The sequence below is a fragment of the Bombina bombina genome, chromosome 6 (assembly GCF_027579735.1).
Source record: "Bombina bombina isolate aBomBom1 chromosome 6, aBomBom1.pri, whole genome shotgun sequence".
Classification (NCBI taxonomy): Eukaryota; Metazoa; Chordata; class Amphibia; order Anura; family Bombinatoridae; genus Bombina; species Bombina bombina.
In genome coordinates this window covers 342,806,809-342,827,895 of record NC_069504.1, presented here as the reverse complement: position 1 = coordinate 342,827,895, position 21,087 = coordinate 342,806,809, and the positions used below count along the sequence as shown (strand labels likewise).

At 41.8% G+C, this 21,087-nt stretch overlaps 1 protein-coding gene across 2 annotated transcripts in view; it reads left to right on the top strand.

Moving 5' to 3' along the window:
- PARPBP (PARP1 binding protein) overlaps positions 1–21,087 on the top strand; it is a 159,805-nt gene that overhangs the window by 30,377 nt on the left and 108,341 nt on the right. For both annotated transcript variants that reach the window (XM_053716978.1, XM_053716979.1), the window contains exon 6: positions 18,184–18,338. In XM_053716978.1, the coding sequence (XP_053572953.1) occupies positions 18,184–18,338 (155 nt within the window). The remainder of the gene's footprint in view (positions 1–18,183; positions 18,339–21,087) is intronic.

Genomic DNA, 21,087 nt, shown 5'->3' with positions numbered 1-21,087 from the left:
ATCCAAGCCTTTCAGAAAGCCAAAGCCAGCTCCCAAGTCCACATGAAGGTGCGGCCCTCATTCCAGCACAGCTGGTAGGGGGCAGATTACGATTTTTCAAAGAAATTTGGATCAATTCGATTCACAGTCTTTGGATTCAGAACATTGTTTAACAAGGGTACAGAATAGGTTTCAAGGTAAGGCCTCCTGCAAGAAGATTTTTTTTCTTTCTCGCATTCCAATAAATCCAGTGAAGGCTCAAGCATTTCTGAAATGTGTTTCAGTTCTAGAGTTGGCTGGAGTAATTGTTCCAGTTCTGGAACAGGGTCTGGGGTTTTACTCAAATCTGTTCATTGTACCAAAGAAGGAGAATTCCTTCAGACCAGTTCTGGATCTAAAAATATTGAATCGTTATGTAAGGATACCAACATTCAAAATGGTAACTATAAGGACTATTCTGCCTTTTGTTCAGCAAGGGCATTATATGTCCACAATAGATTTACAGGATGCATATCTGCATATTTCGATTCATCCAGATCTTTTTCAGTTTCTGAGAGTCTCTTTTCTAGACAAGCATTACCAGTTTGTGGCTCTGCCGTTCGGCCTAGCAACAGCTCCAAGGATTTTTTCAAAGGTGCTCGGTGCCCTTCTCTCTGTAATCAGAGAGCAGGGTATTGTGGTATTTCCTTATTTGGACGATATCTTGGTACTTGCTCAGTCTTCACATTTAGCAGAATTTCATACGAATCGACTTGTCATTTCTTCAAGAACATGGTTGGAGGATCAATTTACCAAAGAGTTCATTGATTCCTCAGACAAGGGTAACCTTTTTAGGTTTCCAAATAGATTCAGTGTCCATGACTTTGTCTCTGACGGACAAGAGACAAGAGAAATTGGTTTCAGCTTGTCGAAACCTTCAGTCTTAATCATTTCCTTCGGTAGCCTTATGCATGGAAATTCTAGGGCTTATGACTGTTGCATCGGGCGCGATCCCCTTTGCTCGTTTTAACATGCGACCTCTTCAGCTTTGTATGCTGAACCAGTGGTGCAGGGATTATACAAAGATATCACAGTTAAAGGGACATTATACACTCAAAAAAATATGGGCTATTTAAATAAAGCACTCAAAGAAGATAAAGTTTGTAATTGACATGCATTATCAATTTTGCTTCTAAAGTGCCTAAAGATGATGATAAAGTTTATATTGCTCTGACTATATTTGAATACGTCTGTAGCTAGTGGGTATTACGGACAACAGATTTTTTCCTCAGTCCCTAGCTAGTCCTTACAGCCAGCCCCCATGCTGTGTAATGTGCAATCCCCTCATCTCTCACTTTACAAACACAGTAATCACAACAGTATGTAATAACAATGCTCTCATTTCATGAGTGGCTATATGCAATGTGGAGATATCTTATGGTCCGTGTACCCTTAATAAAGTAGAAAGGTAGGGACAGACGCTGAAAAAAGAGACCTTTCAAAATAAACTAGAGGATAAATGGCAAAGGGGAGAAAAAAAGTGTGGCTGTTGTATGACGACTCAAAACAGGTTAAACTGTGTAGCGTATGCCATGACTTTGATACAACATGGAATTTACAAGGTTTTACTTTGCGTGTATTAAATTGAAAAATGCAGACACCAGTGAGTTAACGTTTCTTGCAGGCTGGTAAGTTTATTTTTTAGCAGGCACGTGATATTTTTGGTAATATGGCCTGAAACGTAAACTCTTGCAGATTTCTTTACAAGGGTTCAGTCTACAGCACTGGTTTTAAAACTGGAGTAAGAGGACAGACAGTCACTGGAGCGGCAGTCTATAAGTGTGATAGGCCGCGTAGTAAAGGAGCAAGCGGCGTCTGCCTTCACTGATTATGCAGCTGAGCCTGTCACACCGGGTGTAAGTGGTGGGGGTGCTATGTTGAGACTACAGGGACCGGAGGTACTGCTATCTACAATAGTTTTTTTTCCATACTATTGTACTAATAGGGCTAAACTTCCACTTGACCCGTTACAGACATCACCGATCCAGCTTGTCTTTACAACCACTCTGGAAGTTTAGCCCTATTAGTACAATAGTATGGAAAAAAAACTCTATTGTAGATAGCAGTACCTCCTGTCTCTGTAGTCTCAACATAGCACCCCCACCACTTACACCCGGTGTGACAGGCTCAGCTGCATAATCAGTGAAGGCAGACGCCGCTTGCTCCTTTACTACGCGGTCTATCACACTTATAGACTGCCGCTCCAGTGACTGTCTGTCCTTTTACTCCGGTTTTAAAACCAGTGCTGTAGACTGAACCCTTGTAAAGAAATCTGCAAGGGTTTACGTTTCAGGCCATATTACCAAAAATATCACGTGCCTGCTAAAAAAATAAACTTACCAGCCTGCAAGAAACGTTAACTCACTGGTGTCTGCATTTTTCAATTTAATACACGCTAAGTAAAACCTTGTAAATTCCATGTTGTATCAAAGTCATGGCATACACTACACAGTATAACCTGTTTTGAGTCGTCATACAACAGCCACACTTTTTTTTTTTTTTTTTCTACCCTTTGCCATTTATCCTCTAGTTTATTTTGAAAGGTCTCTTTTTTTTTTTTCAGCGTCTGTCCCTACCTTTCTACTTTATTAAGGGTACACGGACCATAAGATATCTCCACATTGCATATAACCACTCATGAAATGAGAGCATTGTTATTACATACTGTTGTGATTACTGTGTTTGTAAAGTGAGAGATGAGGGGATTGCACATTACACAGCATGGGGGCTGGCTCTAAGGACTAGCTAGGGACTGAGGAAAAAATCCTTTGTCTGTAGCTAGTGGGTATTACGGACGTATTCAAATATAGTCAGAGCAATATAAACTTTATCATTTTTAGGCACTTTAGAAGCAAAATTGATAATACATGTCAATTACAAACTTTATCATCTTTGAGTGCCTTATTTAAATAGCCCATATTTTTGAGTGTATAATGTCCCTTTTAATATTTTTAAATCCGACTGTACGACACTCTAACGTGGTGGACAGATCACCATCGTTTAGTTCAAGGGGCTTCTTTTGTTCTTCCAACCTGGACTGTGATCTCAACAGATGCGAGTCTGACAGGTTGGGGAGCTGTATGCGGGTCTCTGACAGTGCTGGGGGTTTGGGAATCTCAGGAGGCGAGATTACCAATCAATATTTTGGAACTCTGTGCGATTTTCAGAGCTCTTCAGTCGTGGCCTCTTCTGAAGAGAGAATCGTTCATTTGTTTTCAGACGGACAATGTCACAACCGTGGCATATGTCCATCATCAAGGGGGGACTCACAGTCCTCTGGCTATGAAAGAAGTATCTCAGATACTTGTATGGGCGGAATCCAGCTCCTGTCTAATTTCTGCGGTTCACATCCCAGGTATAGACCATTGGGAAGCGGATTATCTCAGTCGACAGACTTTACATCCGGGCGAATGGTCTCTTCACCCAGAGGTATTTCTTCAGATTATTCAAATCTGGGGTCTTCCAGAAATAGATCTGATGGCTTCTCATCTAAACCAGAAACTTCCCAGGTATCTGTCCAGATCCAGGGATCCTCAGGCGGAGGCAGTGGATGCATTGTCACTTCCTTGGAAGTATCATCCTGCCTATATCTTTCCGCCTCTAGTTCTTCTTCCAAGAGTGATTTCCAAGATTCTAATAGAGCGTTCGTTTGTTCTGCTGGTGGCTCCAGCATGGCCTCACAGGTTTTGGTATGCGGATCTTGTCCGGATGGCTTCTTGCCAACCTTGGACTCTTCCATTAAGACCAGACCTTCTATCTCAAGGTCCTTTTTTCCATAAGCATCTCAAATCATTAAATTTGAAGGTATGGAGATTGAACGCTTTATTCTCAGTCATAGAGGTTTCTCTGACTCCGTAATTAATACAATGTTACAGGCTCGAAAATCTGTGTCTAGGAAGATATATTATAGAGTCTGGAAGACTTACATTTCTTGGTGCTCTTCTCATCAATTTTCCTGGCATTTTTTTAGAATTCCTAGAATTTTACAATTTCTTCAGGATGGTCTGGATAAAGGTTTGTCTGCAAGTTCTTTGAAAGAACAAATTTCTGCTCTTTCTGTGCTGTTTCACAGAAAGATTGCTAATCTTCCTGATATTCATTCTTTTGTACAGGCTTTGGTTCGTATAAAACCTGTCATTAAGTCAATCTCTGCTCCTTGGAGTTTGAATTTGGTTCTGGGGGCTTTACAAGCTCCTCCGTTTGAACCTATGCATTCTTTGGATATTAAATTACTTTCTTGGAAAGTGTTGTTCCTTTTGGCCATCTCTTCTGCTAGAAGAGTTTCAGAGTTATCTGCTCTTTCTTGTGAGTCTCCTTTTCTGATTTTTCATCAGGATAAGGCGGTGTTGCGGACTTCATTTAAATTTTTACCTAAAGTTGTGAATTCTAACATTAGTAGAGAAATTGTGGTTCCTTCATTGTGTCCTAATCCTAAGAATTCTAAGGAAAGATCATTACATTCTTTGGATGTAGTTAGAGCTTTGAAATATTATGTTGAAGCTACTAAAAATTTCCGAAAGACTTCTAGTCTATTTATCTTTTCCGGTTCCAGGAAGGTCAGAAGGCCTCTGCCATTTCTTTGGCGTCTTGGTTAAAATCTTTGATTCATCATGCTTATGTCGAGTCGGTTAAAACTCCGCCTCAAAGGATTACAGCTCATTCTACTAGGTCAGTCTCTACTTCCTGGGCGTTTAGGAATGAAGCTTCGGTTGATCAGATTTGCAAAGCAGCAACTTGGTCTAATTTGCATACTTTTACTAAATTCTACCATTTTGATGTGTTTTCTTCTTCTGAAGCAGTTTTTGGTAGAAAAGTACTTCAGGCAGCTGTTTCAGTTTGATTCTTCTGCTTATAATTTCAGTTTTTTTCATTATAAGATTAAAACTTTATTTTGGGTGTGGATTATTTTTTCAGCGGAATTGGCTGTCTTTATTTTATCCCTTCCTCTCTAGTGACTCTTGCGTGGAAGTTCCACATCTTGGGTAATCATTATCCCATACGTCACTAGCTCATGGACTCTTGCTAATTACATGAACGAAAACATAATTTATGTAAGAACTTACCTGATAAATTCATTTCTTTCATATTAGCAAGAGTCCATGAGGCCCACCCTTTTTTTGTGGTGGTTGTGCTTTATACAAAAAAAAAAAAAAAAACATAATTATTCCAATTCCTTATATTTATGCTTCGCACTTTTTTCTTATCACCCCACTTCTTGGCTATGCGTTAAACTGATTTGTGGGTGTGGTGAGGGGTGTATTTATAGGCATTTTGAGGTTTGGGAAACTTTGCCCCTCCTGGTAGGAATGTATATCCCATACGTCACTAGCTCATGCAGGCCCATTTATCAAGCTCCATACGGAGCTTGAAGGGCCGTGTTTCTGGCGAGTCTTCAGACTGTGACTCTGAGCAGGCGGACAGGAATCGCCTGAAATCAACCCGAACGAATACGATCAGGTTGATTGACACCTCCCTGCTGGCGGCCGATTGGCCGCGAGTCAGCAGGGGGCGGCGTTGCACCAGCAGCTCTTGTGAGCTGCTGGTGCAATGTTAAATGCGGAGAGCGTATTGCTCTCCGCATTTAGCGAGGTCTTGCGGACCTGATCCGCAGTGTCTGATCAGGTCCGCAAGCCCTTTGATAAATGGGCCCCATGGACTCTTGCTAATATGAAAGAAATGAATTTATCAGGTAAGTTCTTACATAAATTATGTTTTTTTGCATTTCAATGCAAAGTTTCTGAAAGAGTGAATAACAGAATGTTATAAACAGTGGTAGTTTATCTCTTACTAGTTCTACCTCTTTTCAAACCGTTTGTGGTTTTGTTTTGCTTAATTAGAAAAAATTTGTTCTGCTGCTTAAAAAAATTAGCAGTTGTGTTAATGTAAAGTTGTGTTTTTTTTTTTTTGTTTTTTTTTTAGTCTGACTTTTATATTTATAATACTCAGTATATGGATTTTATTTTACATATAGGATTATTTTTTTTTTTTTATCTGATTAATCGAAAAAATAATCGTCCAATTAATCGATTATGGAAATAATTGTTAGTTGCAGCCCTATTCTAAATATGTTTGTACTTATATTTGCCGTGATTCAGGTTTATCAGTATATTTCCTTTTTGCAGACTGTCAGTTTCATATCTCGGAAATGCTTTAAAAAAAAAAAAAAAAAATTCTTACCTGAGGTTTTCAATTTGACTTTCTAATTGCGGGCTGTATTAGGCTTGCGAGAGCGCAAAATGCTATAATTCATTGCGTCATTCTTGGCGCGAGACTTTTTGGCGTGAAAAATTGTTTGACGCAAATTTGTCATTTCCGGCATCTTAGTTGGCGCCGATTCTTTTCACGAGGTTGCGTCATCTATGACGCTCGAGTTTCGTTTCGGACATTTTTGGCGCCAAAAAATGTTTTTCAGTTTGTTGCGTCATACTTGGCGCCAAACATTTTTTCTTTATTTAAGACCTCATTCCTTTTGACTCTGGTCTTTTTTTTTTTCATTGTCAGAGGCTTATTTTGTTGAATTTTTTTTCCCATTCCTGAAACTCATATAAGGAAATTGATCATTTTGCTTTATATGTTTTTTTTTTTTTTTTTCTTTTACATTTTGCAAGATGTCTCAATCTGATCCTGTCTCAGAATCTACTACTGGAATCCTGCTGCCTGATATCGGTTCTACCAAAGCTAAGTGCATTTGTTGTAAACTTGTGGTAACTGTTCCTCCAGCTGTGGTTTGTAATAGTTGTCATGATAAACTTTTACATGCAGAGAATGTTTCCATCAGTAGTAGTTCATTACATGTTGCTGGTCCATCAACATCTAATGCTCATGATATTCCTGTAGATTCAATTCAGAAGGCTTTGTCTGCCATTCCGCCTTCTAATAAATATAAAAGGTCTTTTAAAACTTCTCATAGAGTTGATGAATTTTCTAATGACCGACAACATACTGATTTATCTATCTCTGATGAGGATCTGTCTGATTCAGAGGATCCTGCCTCAGATATTGACATTGACAAATCCTCTTATTTAAAATGAAGTATATTCGTTTTTTATTAAAAGAAGTGTTGATTGCATTAGATATGGAGGAGACTAGTCCTCTTGATACTAAAACTAGTAAACGTTTAAATTTGGTTTATAAACCTCGTAGTTATTCCAGATGTTTCTCTTGTAAGGTGTATCCAGTCCACGGGTTCATCCATTGCAAAGAGGGCACCCACAGCAGAGCTGTCTATATAGCTCCTCCCTTAACCCCCACCCCCAGTCATTCTCTTTGCAAGCTCTCGACAAGTGGAAGTATAAAGAGATATGTGGGGATTTAGTGTAGTTTTTCATCTTCAATCAAGAGTTTATTTTAAACGGTACCGGCATTGTACTGTTTGCTCTCAGGCAGGAATTAGAAGAAGAAGAATTCTGCCTGGAGGATAATGATCTTAGCAGATTGTAACTAAGGTCCATTGCTGTTCTCACACATAACTGAAGAGTATGGGAAAACTTCAGCTGGGGGAACGGCCTGCAGTTTGCCTGCTTTGAGGTATGTTCAGTATATTTGTTTCTAGAGAGATAAGTTCTAGAAAATGCTGACCGAGACTTTTTGGAAATGTGGTAAGCTTGATGCAGTGATTTAATAACTGGGATCAAGCTTACAAGGTTGGGTAATACTCATACTATTTGTTATCTGGTGATAAGATGATAAGATGTTAAAAATGTTTGCCTTTTACACATGCAGATTGTTTCTCCAACATTGGTGTGTCCGGTCCACTGCGTTATCCTTACTTGTGGGAATATCTCTTCCCCAACAGGAAATGGCAAAGAGTCCCTGCAAAGCTGGCCATATAGTCCCTCCTAGGCTCCGCCCACCCCAGTCATTCTCTTTGCCGTTGCACAGGCAGCATCTCCACAGAGATGGTTAAGAGTATGTGGTGTTTAGTTGTAGTTTTTTTTTTATTCTACTATGAAGAGTTTGTTATTTTAAAATAGTGCTGGTATGTACTATTTACTCTGAAACAGAAAAGGATGAAGATTTCTGTTTGTGAGAGGAAGATGATTTTAGCAGACAGTAACTAAAATCGATTGCTGTTTCCACATAGGACTGTTGAGATGAAGTAACTTCAGTTGGGGGAAACAGTTAGCAGACCTTTCTGCTTAAGGTATGACTAGCCATATTTCTAACAAGACTGTGTAATGCTGGAAGGCTGTCATTTCCCCTCATGGGGACCGGTAAGCCATTTTCTTAGTCTCAAACAGAATAAAGGGCTTAATATGGGCTATAAAACTGGTAGACACTTTTATGGGCTAAATCGATTGCTTTATTTGGACATTTTATACATGTTTATGCTGATAATTCACACTTATAAACTTGGGGAACGTTTTTTTAACGTCAGGCACTATGTTAGACACCTTTTCCAGTCAGGAAGGGCCTTCCCAGTTGTAGGCTGAGCCTCATTTTCGTGCCATTACTGCGCAGTTGTTTTTGAGAGCAAGACATGCAGATGCATGTGTGAGGACCTGAAAGTAGTTGGAAAAGTTCCTAGAAGGCGTCATTTGGTATCGTATTCCCCTCTGGGCTTGGTAAACTCACAGCAAAGGCTGTAGCTGGGACTGTATAGGGGTTAAATCTGTAACCGGCTCCGGTTTCGTTATTTTAAGGGTTAAAGCTCTGAAAATTGGTGTGCAATACTTTTAAGGCTTTAAGACACTGGTGAAATTTTGGTAAATTTTGAACAATTCCTTCATATTTTTTCACATTCAGTAATAAAGTGTGCTCTGTTTAAAATTTAAAGAGACAGTAACGGTTTTGTTTTAAAACGGTTTTTGTGCTTTATTGACAAGTTTAAGCCTGTTTAACATGTCTGTGCCTTCAGATAAGCTATGTTCTATATGTATGAAAGTCAATGTGTCTTCCCCCTTCAAAATTGTGTGATAATTGTGCTATAGCGTCCAAACAATGTAAGGACAATACTGTAACAGATAATGAAGTTGCCCAAGATGATTCATCAGATGAAGGGAGTAGACATGGTTCTACTTCATCTCCTTCTGTGTCTATACCAGTTTTGCCCACGCAGGAGGCCCCTAGTACTTCTAGCGCGCCAATGCTTATTACCATGCAACAATTGACGGCTGTAATGGATAACTGCATAGCAAATATTTTATCCAAAATGCCTGCATATCAGAGAGAGCGCGATTGCTCTGTTTTAAACACTGAAGAGCAGGAGGGCGCTGATGATAATTGTTCTGTCATACCCTCACACCAATCTGAAGGGGCCATGAGGGAGGTTTTGTCAGATGGGGAAATTTCAGATTCAGGAAAAATTTCTCAACAGGCTGAACCTGATGTTGTGACATTTAAATTTAAATTAGAACATCTCCGCGCACTGCTTAAGGAGGTGTTATCTACTCTGGATGATTGTGACAACTTTGTCATTCCAGAGAAATTATGCAAGATGGACAAGTTCCTAGAGGTTCCGGTGCACCCCGACGCTTTTCCTATACCCAAGCGGGTGGCGGACATAGTGAATAAGGAGTGGGAGAAGCCCGGCATACCTTTTTGTTCCCCCTCCTATATTTAAGAAATTATTTCCTATGGTCGACCCCAGAAAGGACTTATGGCAGACAGTCCCTAAGGTCGAGGGGGCAGTTTCTACTCTAAACAAGCGCACTACTATTCCTATCGAGGATAGTTGTGCTTTCAAAGATCCTATGGATAAAAAATTGGAGGGTTTGCTTAAAAAGATTTTTGTACAGCAAGGTTACCTTCTACAACCCATTTCGTGCATTGTTCCTGTCACTACAGCAGCATGGTTTTGGTTCGAGGAACTAGAAAAGTCGCTCAGTAGAGAGACTCCATATGAGGAGGTTATGGACAGAGTTCACGCACTTAAGTTGGCTAACTCTTTTATTTTAGATGCCGCTTTGCAATTAGCTAGATTAGCGGCGAAAAATTCAGGGTTTGCAATTGTGGCGCGCAGAGCGCTTTGGCTAAAGTCTTGGTCAGCGGATGTATCATCCAAGACAAAATTGCTTAACATCCCCTTCAAGGGTAAAACTCTCTTTGGACCAGAATTGAAAGAGATTATCTCAGACATCACTGGGGGAAAGGGCCACGCCCTCCCACAAGATAGGCCTTTCAAGAAGTCTAATTTTCGTTCCTTTCGTAATTTCAGGAACGGACCGGGCTCTAATTCTGCATCCTCTAAGCAAGAGGGTAATGCCTCACAGTCCAAGCCAGCCTGGAAACCGATGCAAGGCTGGAACAAGGGTAAGCAGACCAAGAAGCCTGCTACCGCTAACAAAACAGCATGAAGGAGTAGCCCCCGATCCGGGACTGGATCTAGTGGGGGGCAGACTCTCTCTCTTTGCTCAGGCTTGGGCAAGAGATGTTCAGGATCCCTGGACGCTAGAAATAGTTTCTCAGGGTTATCTTCTGGAATTCAAGGAACTACCCCCAAGGGGAAGGTTCCACATGTCTCACTTATCCTCAAATCAAATAAAGAGACAGGCGTTCTTACATTGTGTAGAAGACCTGTTAAAGATGGGAGTGATACACCCCGTTCCAATGACGGAACAAGGAATGGGATTTTACTCAAATCTGTTCGTAGTTCCCAAAAAAAGAGGGAACCTTCAGACCAATTATGGATTTAAAGATCCTAAACAAATTTCTCAGGGTACCATCGTTCAAAATGGAAACCATTCGAACGATTCTACCCACTATCCAGGAAGGTCAATTTCTGACTACCGTGGATCTAAAGGATGCGTACCTACATATTCCTATCCACAAAGAACATCATCAGTTCCTAAGGTTCGCCTTTCTGGACAAACATTACCAGTTTGTGGCCCTCCCATTCGGATTAGCCACTGCTCCAAGGATTTTCACAAAGGTACTCGGGTCCCTTCTAGCGGTTCTAAGACCGAGGGGCATTGCAGTAGTACCATACTTGGACGACATTCTAATACAAGCGTCGTCCCTTTCAAAAGCAAAGGCTCATACAGACATCGTTCTGGCCTTTCTCAGATCTCACGGATGGAAGGTGAACATAGAAAAAAGTTCTCTGTCTCCGTCAACAAGAGTTCCCTTCTTGGGAACAATAATAGATTCCTTAGAAATGAGGATTTTTCTGACAGATGTCAGAAAGTCAAAACTTCTAAGCGGTTGTCAAGTTCTTCATTCTGTTCCACGTCCTTCCATAGCTCAGTGCATGGAAGTAGTAGGGTTGATGGTTGCAGCAATGGACATAGTTCCTTTTGCGCGAATTCATCTAAGACCATTACAACTGTGCATGCTGAAACAGTGGAATGGGGACTATACAGACTTGTCTCCAGTGATTCAAGTAGATCAGAAGACCAGAGATACACTCCGTTGGTGGCTAACCCTGGACCACCTATCCCAGGGAATGAGCTTCCGCAGACCAGAGTGGGTCATTGTCACGACCGACGCCAATCTAGTGGGCTGGGGCGCGGTCTGGGAATCCCTGAAAGCTCAGGGAGTATGGTCTCGGGAAGAGTCTCTTCTCCCGATAAACATTCTGGAACTAAGAGCGATATTCAATGCTCTCAGGGCTTGGCCTCAGCTTGCAAAGGCCAGATTCATAAGATTCCAATCAGACAACATGACGACTGTTGCGTATATCAATCATCAGGGGGGAACAAGGAGTTTCCCTGGCGATGAAAGAAGTGACCAAAATAATACAATGGGCGGAGGATCACTCCTGCCATCTATCTGCGATCCACATCCCAGGTGTGGAAAACTGGGAAGCGGATTATCTGAGTCGTCAGACATTCCATCCGGGGGAGTGGGAACTCCACCCGGAGATCTTTGCCCAGTTGACTCAATTATGGGGCATTCCAGACATGGATCTGATGGCGTCTCGTCAGAACTTCAAGGTTCCTTGCTACGGGTCCAGATCCAGGGATCCCAAGGCGACTCTAGTGGATGCACTAGTAGCACCTTGGACCTTCAACCTAGCTTATGTGTTCCCACCGTTTCCTCTCATTCCCAGGCTGGTAGCCAGGATCAAACAGGAGAGGGCCTCTGTGATCTTGATAGCTCCTGCGTGGCCACGCAGGACTTGGTATGCAGACCTGGTGAATATGTCATCGGTTCCACCATGGAAGCTACCTTTTGAGACAGGACCTTCTTGTTCAGGGTCCATTCGACCATCCAAATCTGGTCTCCCTCCAGCTGACGGCTTGGAGATTGAACGCTTGATTCTATCGAAGCGTGGGTTTTCAGATTCTGTGATAGATACTCTGGTTCAGGCCAGAAAACCGGTAACTAGAAAGATTTACCATAAAAGATATATCTTCTGGTGTGAATCCAAAGGATTCCCATGGAATAAGATAAACATTCCTAAGATTCTTTCCTTTCTGCAAGAAGGACAGATTTCTGCTTTATCTGTCTTACTACACAAACGACTGGCAGCTATGCCAGATGTTCAAGCATTTGTTCAGGCTCTGGTTAGGATCAAGCCTGTTTACAGACCTTAGATATTAAGTTGTTATCTTGGAAAGTTTTGTTTTTGGTTGCTATTTCTTCTGCTAGAAGAGTTTCAGAGTTATCTGCTCTGCAGTGTTCTCCGCCCTATCTGGTGTTTTCATGCAGATAAGGTGGTTTTGCGTACTAAGCCTGGTTTTCTTCCAAAGGTTGTTTCTAACAAAAATATTAACCAGGAGATAGTTGTACCTTCTTTGTGTCCGAATCCAGTTTCAAAGAAGGAACGTTTGTTACACAATTTGGACGTAGTCCGTGCTCTAAAATTCTATTTAGAAGCTACAAAAGAGTTCAGACAAACATCTTCTCTGTTTGTTGTCTATTCTGGTAAAAGGAGAGGTCAAAAAGCAACTTCTACCTCTTTCCTTTTGGCTTAAAAGCATCATCCGATTGGCTTACGAGACTGCCAGACGGCAGCCTCCTGAAAGAATCACAGCTCACTCCACTAGGGCTGTGGCTTCCACATGGGCCTTCAAGAACGAGGCTTCTGTTGATCAGATATGTAGGGCAGCGACTTGGTCTTCACTGCACACTTTTGCCAAATTTTACAAATTTGATACTTTTGCTTCTTCGGAGGCTATTTTTGGGAGAAAGGGTTTGCAAGCCGTGGTGCCTTCTGTTTAGGTAACCTGATTTGCTCCCTCCCTTCATCCGTGTCCTAAAGCTTTGGTATTGGTTCCCACAAGTAAGGATGACGCCGTGGACCGGACACACCAATGTTGGAGAAAACAGAATTTATGCTTACCTGATAAATTACTTTCTCCAACGGTGTGTCCGGTCCACGGCCTGCCCTGGTTTTTTAATCAGGTCTCATGAATTATTTTCTCTAACTACAGTCACCACGGTACCATATGGTTTCTCCTATTTTTTTCCTCCTGTCCGTCGGTCGAATGACTGGGGTGGGCGGAGCCTAGGAGGGACTATATGGCCAGCTTTGCTGGGACTCTTTGCCATTTCCTGTTGGGGAAGAGATATTCCCACAAGTAAGGATGACGCCGTGGACCGGACACACCGTTGGAGAAAGTAATTTATCAGGTAAGCATAAATTCTGTTTTTTTTTTTTTGAGAGTGTTTAAACTTTGTTTTTGGGGTTTGATTTTCCACATGGCTTTTTCGCAAACTCCTAGGAGTGTTTCTTTAAGGCCCCTCTGACATAGAGTGTGGTGGGAGGGTCCTATTTTCGCGCCTCAGTTGCGCAGTTGCTTTCATTGCAAGAGATTCCTGCTGTGTCTGAGGACCACTAAAGAGGGTTTCTTCAATTTCTGGTTGTATTTAAGGGCAGGTAGGCACCACAGCAGAGCTGTGGTGAGGTGTTTAGCGGTTTTATACCGGTGGTAGACGTTTTTTCGATCCGGTTTGGGGGCCAGCCTGGAAACCGATGCAAGGCTGGAACAAGGGTAAGCAGGCCAAGAAGCCTGCTGCTAACAAAACAGCATGAAGGAGTAGCCCCCTATCCGGGACCGGATCTAGTAGGGGGCAGACTCTCTCTCTTTGCTCAGGCTTGGGCAAGAGATGTTCAGGATCCCTGGACACTAGAAATAGTTTCTCAGGGTTATCTTCTGGAATTCATGGAACTACCCCCAAGGGGAAGGTTCCACATGTCTCACTTATCCTCAAACCAAATAAAGAGACAGGCATTCTTACATTGTGTAGAAGACCTGTTAAAGATGGGAGTGATACACCCAGTTCCAACGGCGGAACAAGGAATGGGATTTTACTCAAATCTGTTTGTAGTTCCCAAAAAAGAGGGAACTTTCAGACCAATTCTGGATTTAAAGATCCTAAACAAATTTCTCAGAGTACCATCGTTCAAAATGGAAACCATTCGAACGATTCTACCCACCATCAAGGAAGGTCAATTTATGACTACCGTGGATCTAAAGGATGCGTACCTACATATTCCTATCCACAAAGAACATCATCAGTTCCTAAGGTTCGCCTTTCTGGACAAACATTACCAGTTTGTGGCCCTCCCATTCGGGTTAGCCACTGCTCCAAGGATTTTCACAAAGGTACTCGGATCCCTTCTAGCGGTTCTAAGACCAAGGGGCATTGCAGTAGTACCGTACTTGGACGACATTCTAATACAAGCGTCTCTTTCAAAATCAAAGGCTCATGCAGACATCGTTCTGGCCTTTCTCAGATCTCACGGATGGAAAGTGAACATAGAAAAAAGTTCCCTGTCTCAGTCAACGAGAGTTCCCTTCTTGGGAACAATAATAGATTCCTTAGAAATGAGGATTTTCCTGACAGAAGTCAGAAAGTCAAAACTTCTAAACGCTTGTCAAGTTCTTCATTCTATTCCTCGTCCTTCCGTAGTAGGATTGATGGTTGCAGCAATGGACATAGTTCCTTTTGCGCGAATTCATTTAAGACCATTACAACTGTGCATGCTGAAACAGTGGAATGGGGACTATACAGACTTGTCTCCAATGATTCAAGTAGATCAGAAGACCAGAGACTCGCTCCGTTGGTGGCTAACCCTGGACCACCTGTCCCATGGAATGGGCTTCCGCAGACCAGAGTGGGTCATCGTCACGACCGACGCCAATCTAGTGGGCTGGGGCGCGGTCTGGGAATCCCTGAAAGCTCAGGGAGTATGGTCTCGGGAAGAGTCTCTTCTCCCGATAAACATTCTTTAACTGAGAGCTATATTCAATGCTCTCAGGGCTTGGCCTCAACTAGCAAAGGCCAGATTCATAAGATTCCAATCAGACAACATGACGACTGTTGCGTATATCAATCATCAGGGGGGAACAACGAGTTCCCTGGCGATGAAAGAAGTGACCAAAATAATAAAATGGGCAGAGGATCACTCCTGCCACCTATCTGCGATCCACATCCCAGGTGTGGAAAACTGGGAGGCGGATTATCTGAGTTGTCAGACATTCCATCCGGGGGAGTGGGAACTCAATTATGGGGCATTCCAGATATGGATCTGATGGCGTCTCGTCAGAACTTCAAGGTTCCTTGCTACGGGTCCAGATCCAGGGATCCCAAGGCGACTCTAGTGGATGCACTAGTAGCGCCTTGGACCTTCAACCTAGCCTATGTGTTTCCTCTCATTCCCAGGCTGGTAGCCAGGATCAAGCAGGAGAGGGCCTCGGTGATCTTGATAGCTCCTGCGTGGCCACGCAAGACTTGGTATGCAGACCTGGTAAATATGTCATCGGCTCCACCATGGAAGCTTCCTTTGAGACAGGATCTTCTAGTACAAGGTCCATTCGAACATCCAAATCTAGTTTCCCTCCAGCTGACGGCTTGGAAATTGAACGCTTGATTCTATCAAAGCGTGGGTTTTCAGATTCTGTGATAGATACTCTAGTTCAAGCCAGAAAACCGGTAACTAGAAAAATTTACCATAAAATATGGAAAAGATATATCTGCTGGTGTGAATCCAAGGGATTCTTATGGAATAAGATCAAAATCCCTAAGATCCTTTCCTTTCTACAAGAGGGTTTGGATAAAGGATTATCAGCGAGTTCTCTAAAGGGACAGATTTCTGCTTTATCTGTCTTATTACACAAAAGACTGGCAGCTGTGCCAGATGTTCAAGCATTTGTTCAGGCTCTGGTTAGGATCAAGCCTGTTTACAGACCTTTGACTCCTCCCTGGAGTTTAAATCTAGTTCTTTCAGTTCTTCAAGGGGTTCCGTTTGAACCTCTACATTCCATAGATATTAAGTTGTTATCTTGGAAAGTTTTGTTTTTGGTTGCTATTTCTTCTGCTAGAAGAGTTTCTGAGTTATCTGCTCTGCAGTGTTCTCCGCCCTATCTGGTGTTCCATGCAGATAAGGTTGTTTTGCGTACTAAGCCTGGTTTTCTTCCAAAGGATGTTTCTAACAAAAATATTTACCAGGAGATAGTTGTTCCTTCTTTGTGTCCGAATCCAGTTTCAAAGAAGGAACGTTTGTTACACAATTTAGACTTAGTCCGTGCTCTAAAATTCTATTTAGAAGCTACAAAAGAGTTCAGACAAACTTCTTCTCTGTTTATCGTCTATTCTGGTAAAAGGAGAGGTGAAAAAGCGACTTCTACCTCTTTTCTTTTTGGCTTAAAAGCATCATCCGATTGGCTTACGAGACTGCCGGACGGCAACCTCCAGAAAGAATCACAGCTCACTCCACTAGGGCTGTGGCTTCCACATGGGCCTTCAAGAACGAGGCTTCTGTTGATCAGATATGTAAGGCAGCGACTTGGTCTTCACTGCACACTTTTGCCAAATTTTACAAATTTGATACTTTTGCTTCTTCAGAGGCTATTTTTGGGAGAAAGGGTTTGCAAGCCGTGGTGCCTTCTGTTTAGGTAACCTGATTTGCTCCCTCCCTTCATCAGTGTCCTAAAGCTTTGGTATTGGTTCCCACAAGTAAGGATGACGCCGTGGACCGGACACACCAATGTTGGAGAAAACAGAATTTATGCTTACCTGATAAATTACTTTCTCCAACGGTGTGTCCGGTCCACGGCCCGCCCTGGTTTTTTTTTAATCAGGTTTGATGAATTATTTTCTCTAACTACAGTCACCACGGCACCCTATAGTTTCTCCTGTTTTTTTCCTCCTGTCTCCGTCGGTCGAATGACTGGGGTGGGCGGAGCCTAGGAGGGACTATATGGACAGCTTTGCTGGGACTCTTTGCCATTTCCTGTTGGGGAAGAGATATTCCCACAAGTAAGGATGACGCCGTGGACCGGACACACCGTTGGAGAAAGTAATTTATCAGGTAAGCATAAATTCTGTTTTTTCAACATTTCAAATTCACTTTATTATCAAATTTGCTTTGTTCCCATGATAATCTGTGTTGAAGATACCTAGGTAGGCATCTGAGGCATTACAAGGCAGGAAATATTGCTGCCATCTAGTGCTCTTGCAAATGTATAACATTCTTTCAAAAATGCTGCCATATAGATAGTGCACCAAAAATGAAGTAAATTTGAAAGCTGTTTAACATTAAATGCTGTATCTGAATCACAAAATAAAATGTTTGGCTTTCATATCCCTTTAAGGCTAGATGATTTAAATGTCAATTCTCTGCAATGTTAATCAAAGAAGTATCGTCTGTACTGTGAGGTCCCTTTTAATTATTTTAGAAAGGCAAAATTTACGTTGAGAGCTGTTTTTACGACTTTGCAGGCGTCTGAATGTGAAGAAGAGACATAAATTGCAATACAATGGTTAAACATCTCAGTTGTGTGATTTTTTTTTTTTTTTCTTGCCATACAAGTTTTGATCATAAGGTCCTTAGGCTTGAAAATCTTCTGTTTTATACATTGTCTAATGCATGGATTGTTTTCTTGTTGCCATTATATGCTTTTAAGGCTTCAGTTAAGAGAAGCAAGGAAAGTATAGCACAATATGAGTGCCTGGACTTGTAATAAAACCAACTAGAAATTAATTCTCAAATCTATTAGAGGGAAATTTCCTTCCTTTTACAATATGGTAACTCTTCAACATGCAGCTTGTATCAAATGGCAATATTAACTTCATTAGACAACATAAGGTTACGAAGATTATGGCAAGAAATCTGAGTTTAAAGGGGTGTTCCATTGTAAAAAACATATAAAATATAATACAACTTATTTATTTTCTCTGATCTGATTGCAATCCACCAAATTTTCAGGGTATAACTGAATGCTAGGGACACATTAAAATGTATTTACTTGTGTCTTGGCTTTTGTGACATTGCAGATGGCAACATCATTTGTTCGAACAATTGAACTCGGAGGAAGAGGTTATGCACCTTCTGAATCTGATCCTTTAAGAAAACACCTTAAAGGGCTTTCGCTTTTTGTTCATTTTATTGACCGACTTAATGAAATACTAGGAGGAACAGAAGATGCAAGGTAAAACAAAATGTATAGATTTTATTTCCTCCCCCAAGTCAGTTTTACATATTTTATTGCTTTTAAACAGAACTTGTATCTCTTAATATTAATAGTGTTAACACCCGTGTACACGGGCCAAATTGTTGAATGAAAGAAATATATCTGTCCCTAACCCTCTATCTCTATTCCTCTGTCCCTGATACCCCCCTCCCCTCAAACGGCTCTCTAACACTACCCCCTCTAACTATTCCTGCCATCTTAGGTACTGTCTGCTAGTACCTATAAACCCCCCCCCCCCCCCCTAAAAAAAAAATTCTTGTGTAGTGATACCACCACCCCTCCCTGTTCCTTTAATTCAGTGATTTTCAACCAGTGTGCCGTGAGAGATTCACAGGTGTGCCGCGGCAGACTGACAGGCTCATCATCATTTTAGTTTAAATTTTGTTTTTTTTGTTTTTTTTAAATTTCATCATCATTTTAGTTATACTGCAGTTCATAAATAAGCAGAATGATCATGCGCAATGTCCTGTGAATAAGAGAGGGAAGTGGGAAGAGTAACAAGTTTAACTTAAGTGCACACTTTCAAGCTCATCCTTGCTACATTTACACTGTCACACATTCACACACGTCACAGCGTTCCCGCCAGAAGATCCTCTTCACACTGACTGGTTCAGATTTTTTACTTTTCTTGATCAGCCGCATGCGCTACTGAGTTGCTCCCATATTCAGCTCCGCATTCATTGGTTCATGGCTGCGCAATGGCATAGAACCAGCGGAACCTATCTCCTCTGGCCAGGGCACCTAGGAGCAGGACAACAACCATGGCGGTAAGTACCCAGGGGCTGTGGGCTCCAAGCTTGCACTGCCTGCAGACCCCGCTACATTCAGCCAGTGTCCCCGCCAGCAGATCAGCTTCACATCATTGGTACAGACTCCTTACCACTTTTTGTCCAGTTGTGATACTGAGTTGCACTTTCTGACCTGGCTTAGATAACTACACATTCTGAATAAAAAGATATATGGAGTGAGCTAAGCCTAGTCAGGTGCACAACTCAGTAGCGCTGCTGGTCAAAATGTGGTAAAGCCTCAACTACAACCAGTGTAAAGGTTTAGCGCTCTCGGCTCTCCCATTCTCCTTTTTCATCAGTCAGCATTGGGGGTTCTTATTGGCAGTGTGGCTGCATAGCACCATTAAATTATCTCTTCCCCCACTGTACACTATTTATGTGGTTTCCTATGGCTCATCTTTGCAATGTAACATGTAAAGTGTTTTGTACATGAGCCAGAGCTTACACCATAGTAACAGCGGTCAACAGTATCCCCTCCCCGGCCCAGTGAAGGGCAGCAGCACCCAGGATTGCAGCAGCACAACTATGGGTTAAGTACCAGGGGAAATTAATGGGGCTGGGGCATAATGACTTATGGGAAAGGAATTAGTTACGATCTGGCTTTCGAATGGAGTGGTGATAAATTAGCCCATTGGGGAATATTGCCCTTATATTTAAAGCATTAGGATTGTGCATACTTCATCATGTGGTCTGTGTACACCAGTATTACTTTTCCCCTTGGCATATACAAGGTTAAGGTCATGTGGTATGTTTAGGAACTAGGCTGTCAGGTTGCCTTTGCTAGTGTGCTATTTTCTTCTATAAGGTACGACGAGTCCACGGATTCATCCTTTACTTGTGGGATATTATCCTCCTGCTAACAGGAAGTGACAAAGAGCACCACAGCAGAGCTGTCTATATAGCTCCTCCCTTAGCTCCACCCCCAGTCATTCTCTTTGCCTACTCTAAGTAATAGGAAGGGTAATGTGAAAGAGGTGATAAAATATTAGTTTCTCTTGTTAAGTGTATTCAGTCCACGGGTCATCCATTACTTATGGGATATATTCCCTTTCCAACAGGAAGTTGCAAGAGGATCACCCAAGCAGAGCTGCTTTATAGCTCCTCCCCTCACATGTCATATCCAGTCATTCTCTTGCAACTCAACTAGATAGGACGTTGTGAGAGGTCTGTGGTGTTTTTTATACTTAGTTTATTTCTTCAATCAAAAGTTTATTTTAAATGGCACCGGAGCGTGCTGTTTGTTCTCAGGCAGTATTTGGAAGAAGAATCTGCCTGCGTTTTCTATGATCTTAGCAGAAGTAACTAAGATCCACTGGCTGTTCTCGCACATTCTGAGCAGTGGGGTAACTTTCAAAAAGGGAATAGCGTGTGGGGAATCCTGCAAACAAGGTATGTGCAGTAAATTATTTTTCTAAGGAATGGAATTGACTAAGAAAATACTGTTAATACTGAAGTAATGTATGAGCCTTAACTGCAGTAGAAGTGACTGGTAGCAGGTTTATTAATAACACTATCTAACTTTTAAAGTGCATGTTTAAAACGTTTACTGGCATGTTATTCGTTTTTTGTGAGTTACTTTGGTGATAAATCTTTTGGGGCATGATTTTCCACATGGCTGTCATTTATTTCTACATAGAAACGGTTAACTGAGGTTTCCCACTGTTGTAATATGAGTGGGAGGGGCCTATTTTAGCGCTTTTTTGCGCAGTAAAAATTCAGTTAGTCTTCCTGCTTCTTCCTCCTTGATCCAGGACGTCTCTAGAGAACTCAGGGGTCTTCAAAATTCATTTTGAGGGAGGTAATCAGTCACAGCAGACCTGTGACAGTGTGTTTGACTGTGATAAAAACGTTAATTGTTAAATTGATTATCCGTTTTTGGGTATTAAGGGGTTAATCATCCATTTGCTATAGTGGGTGCA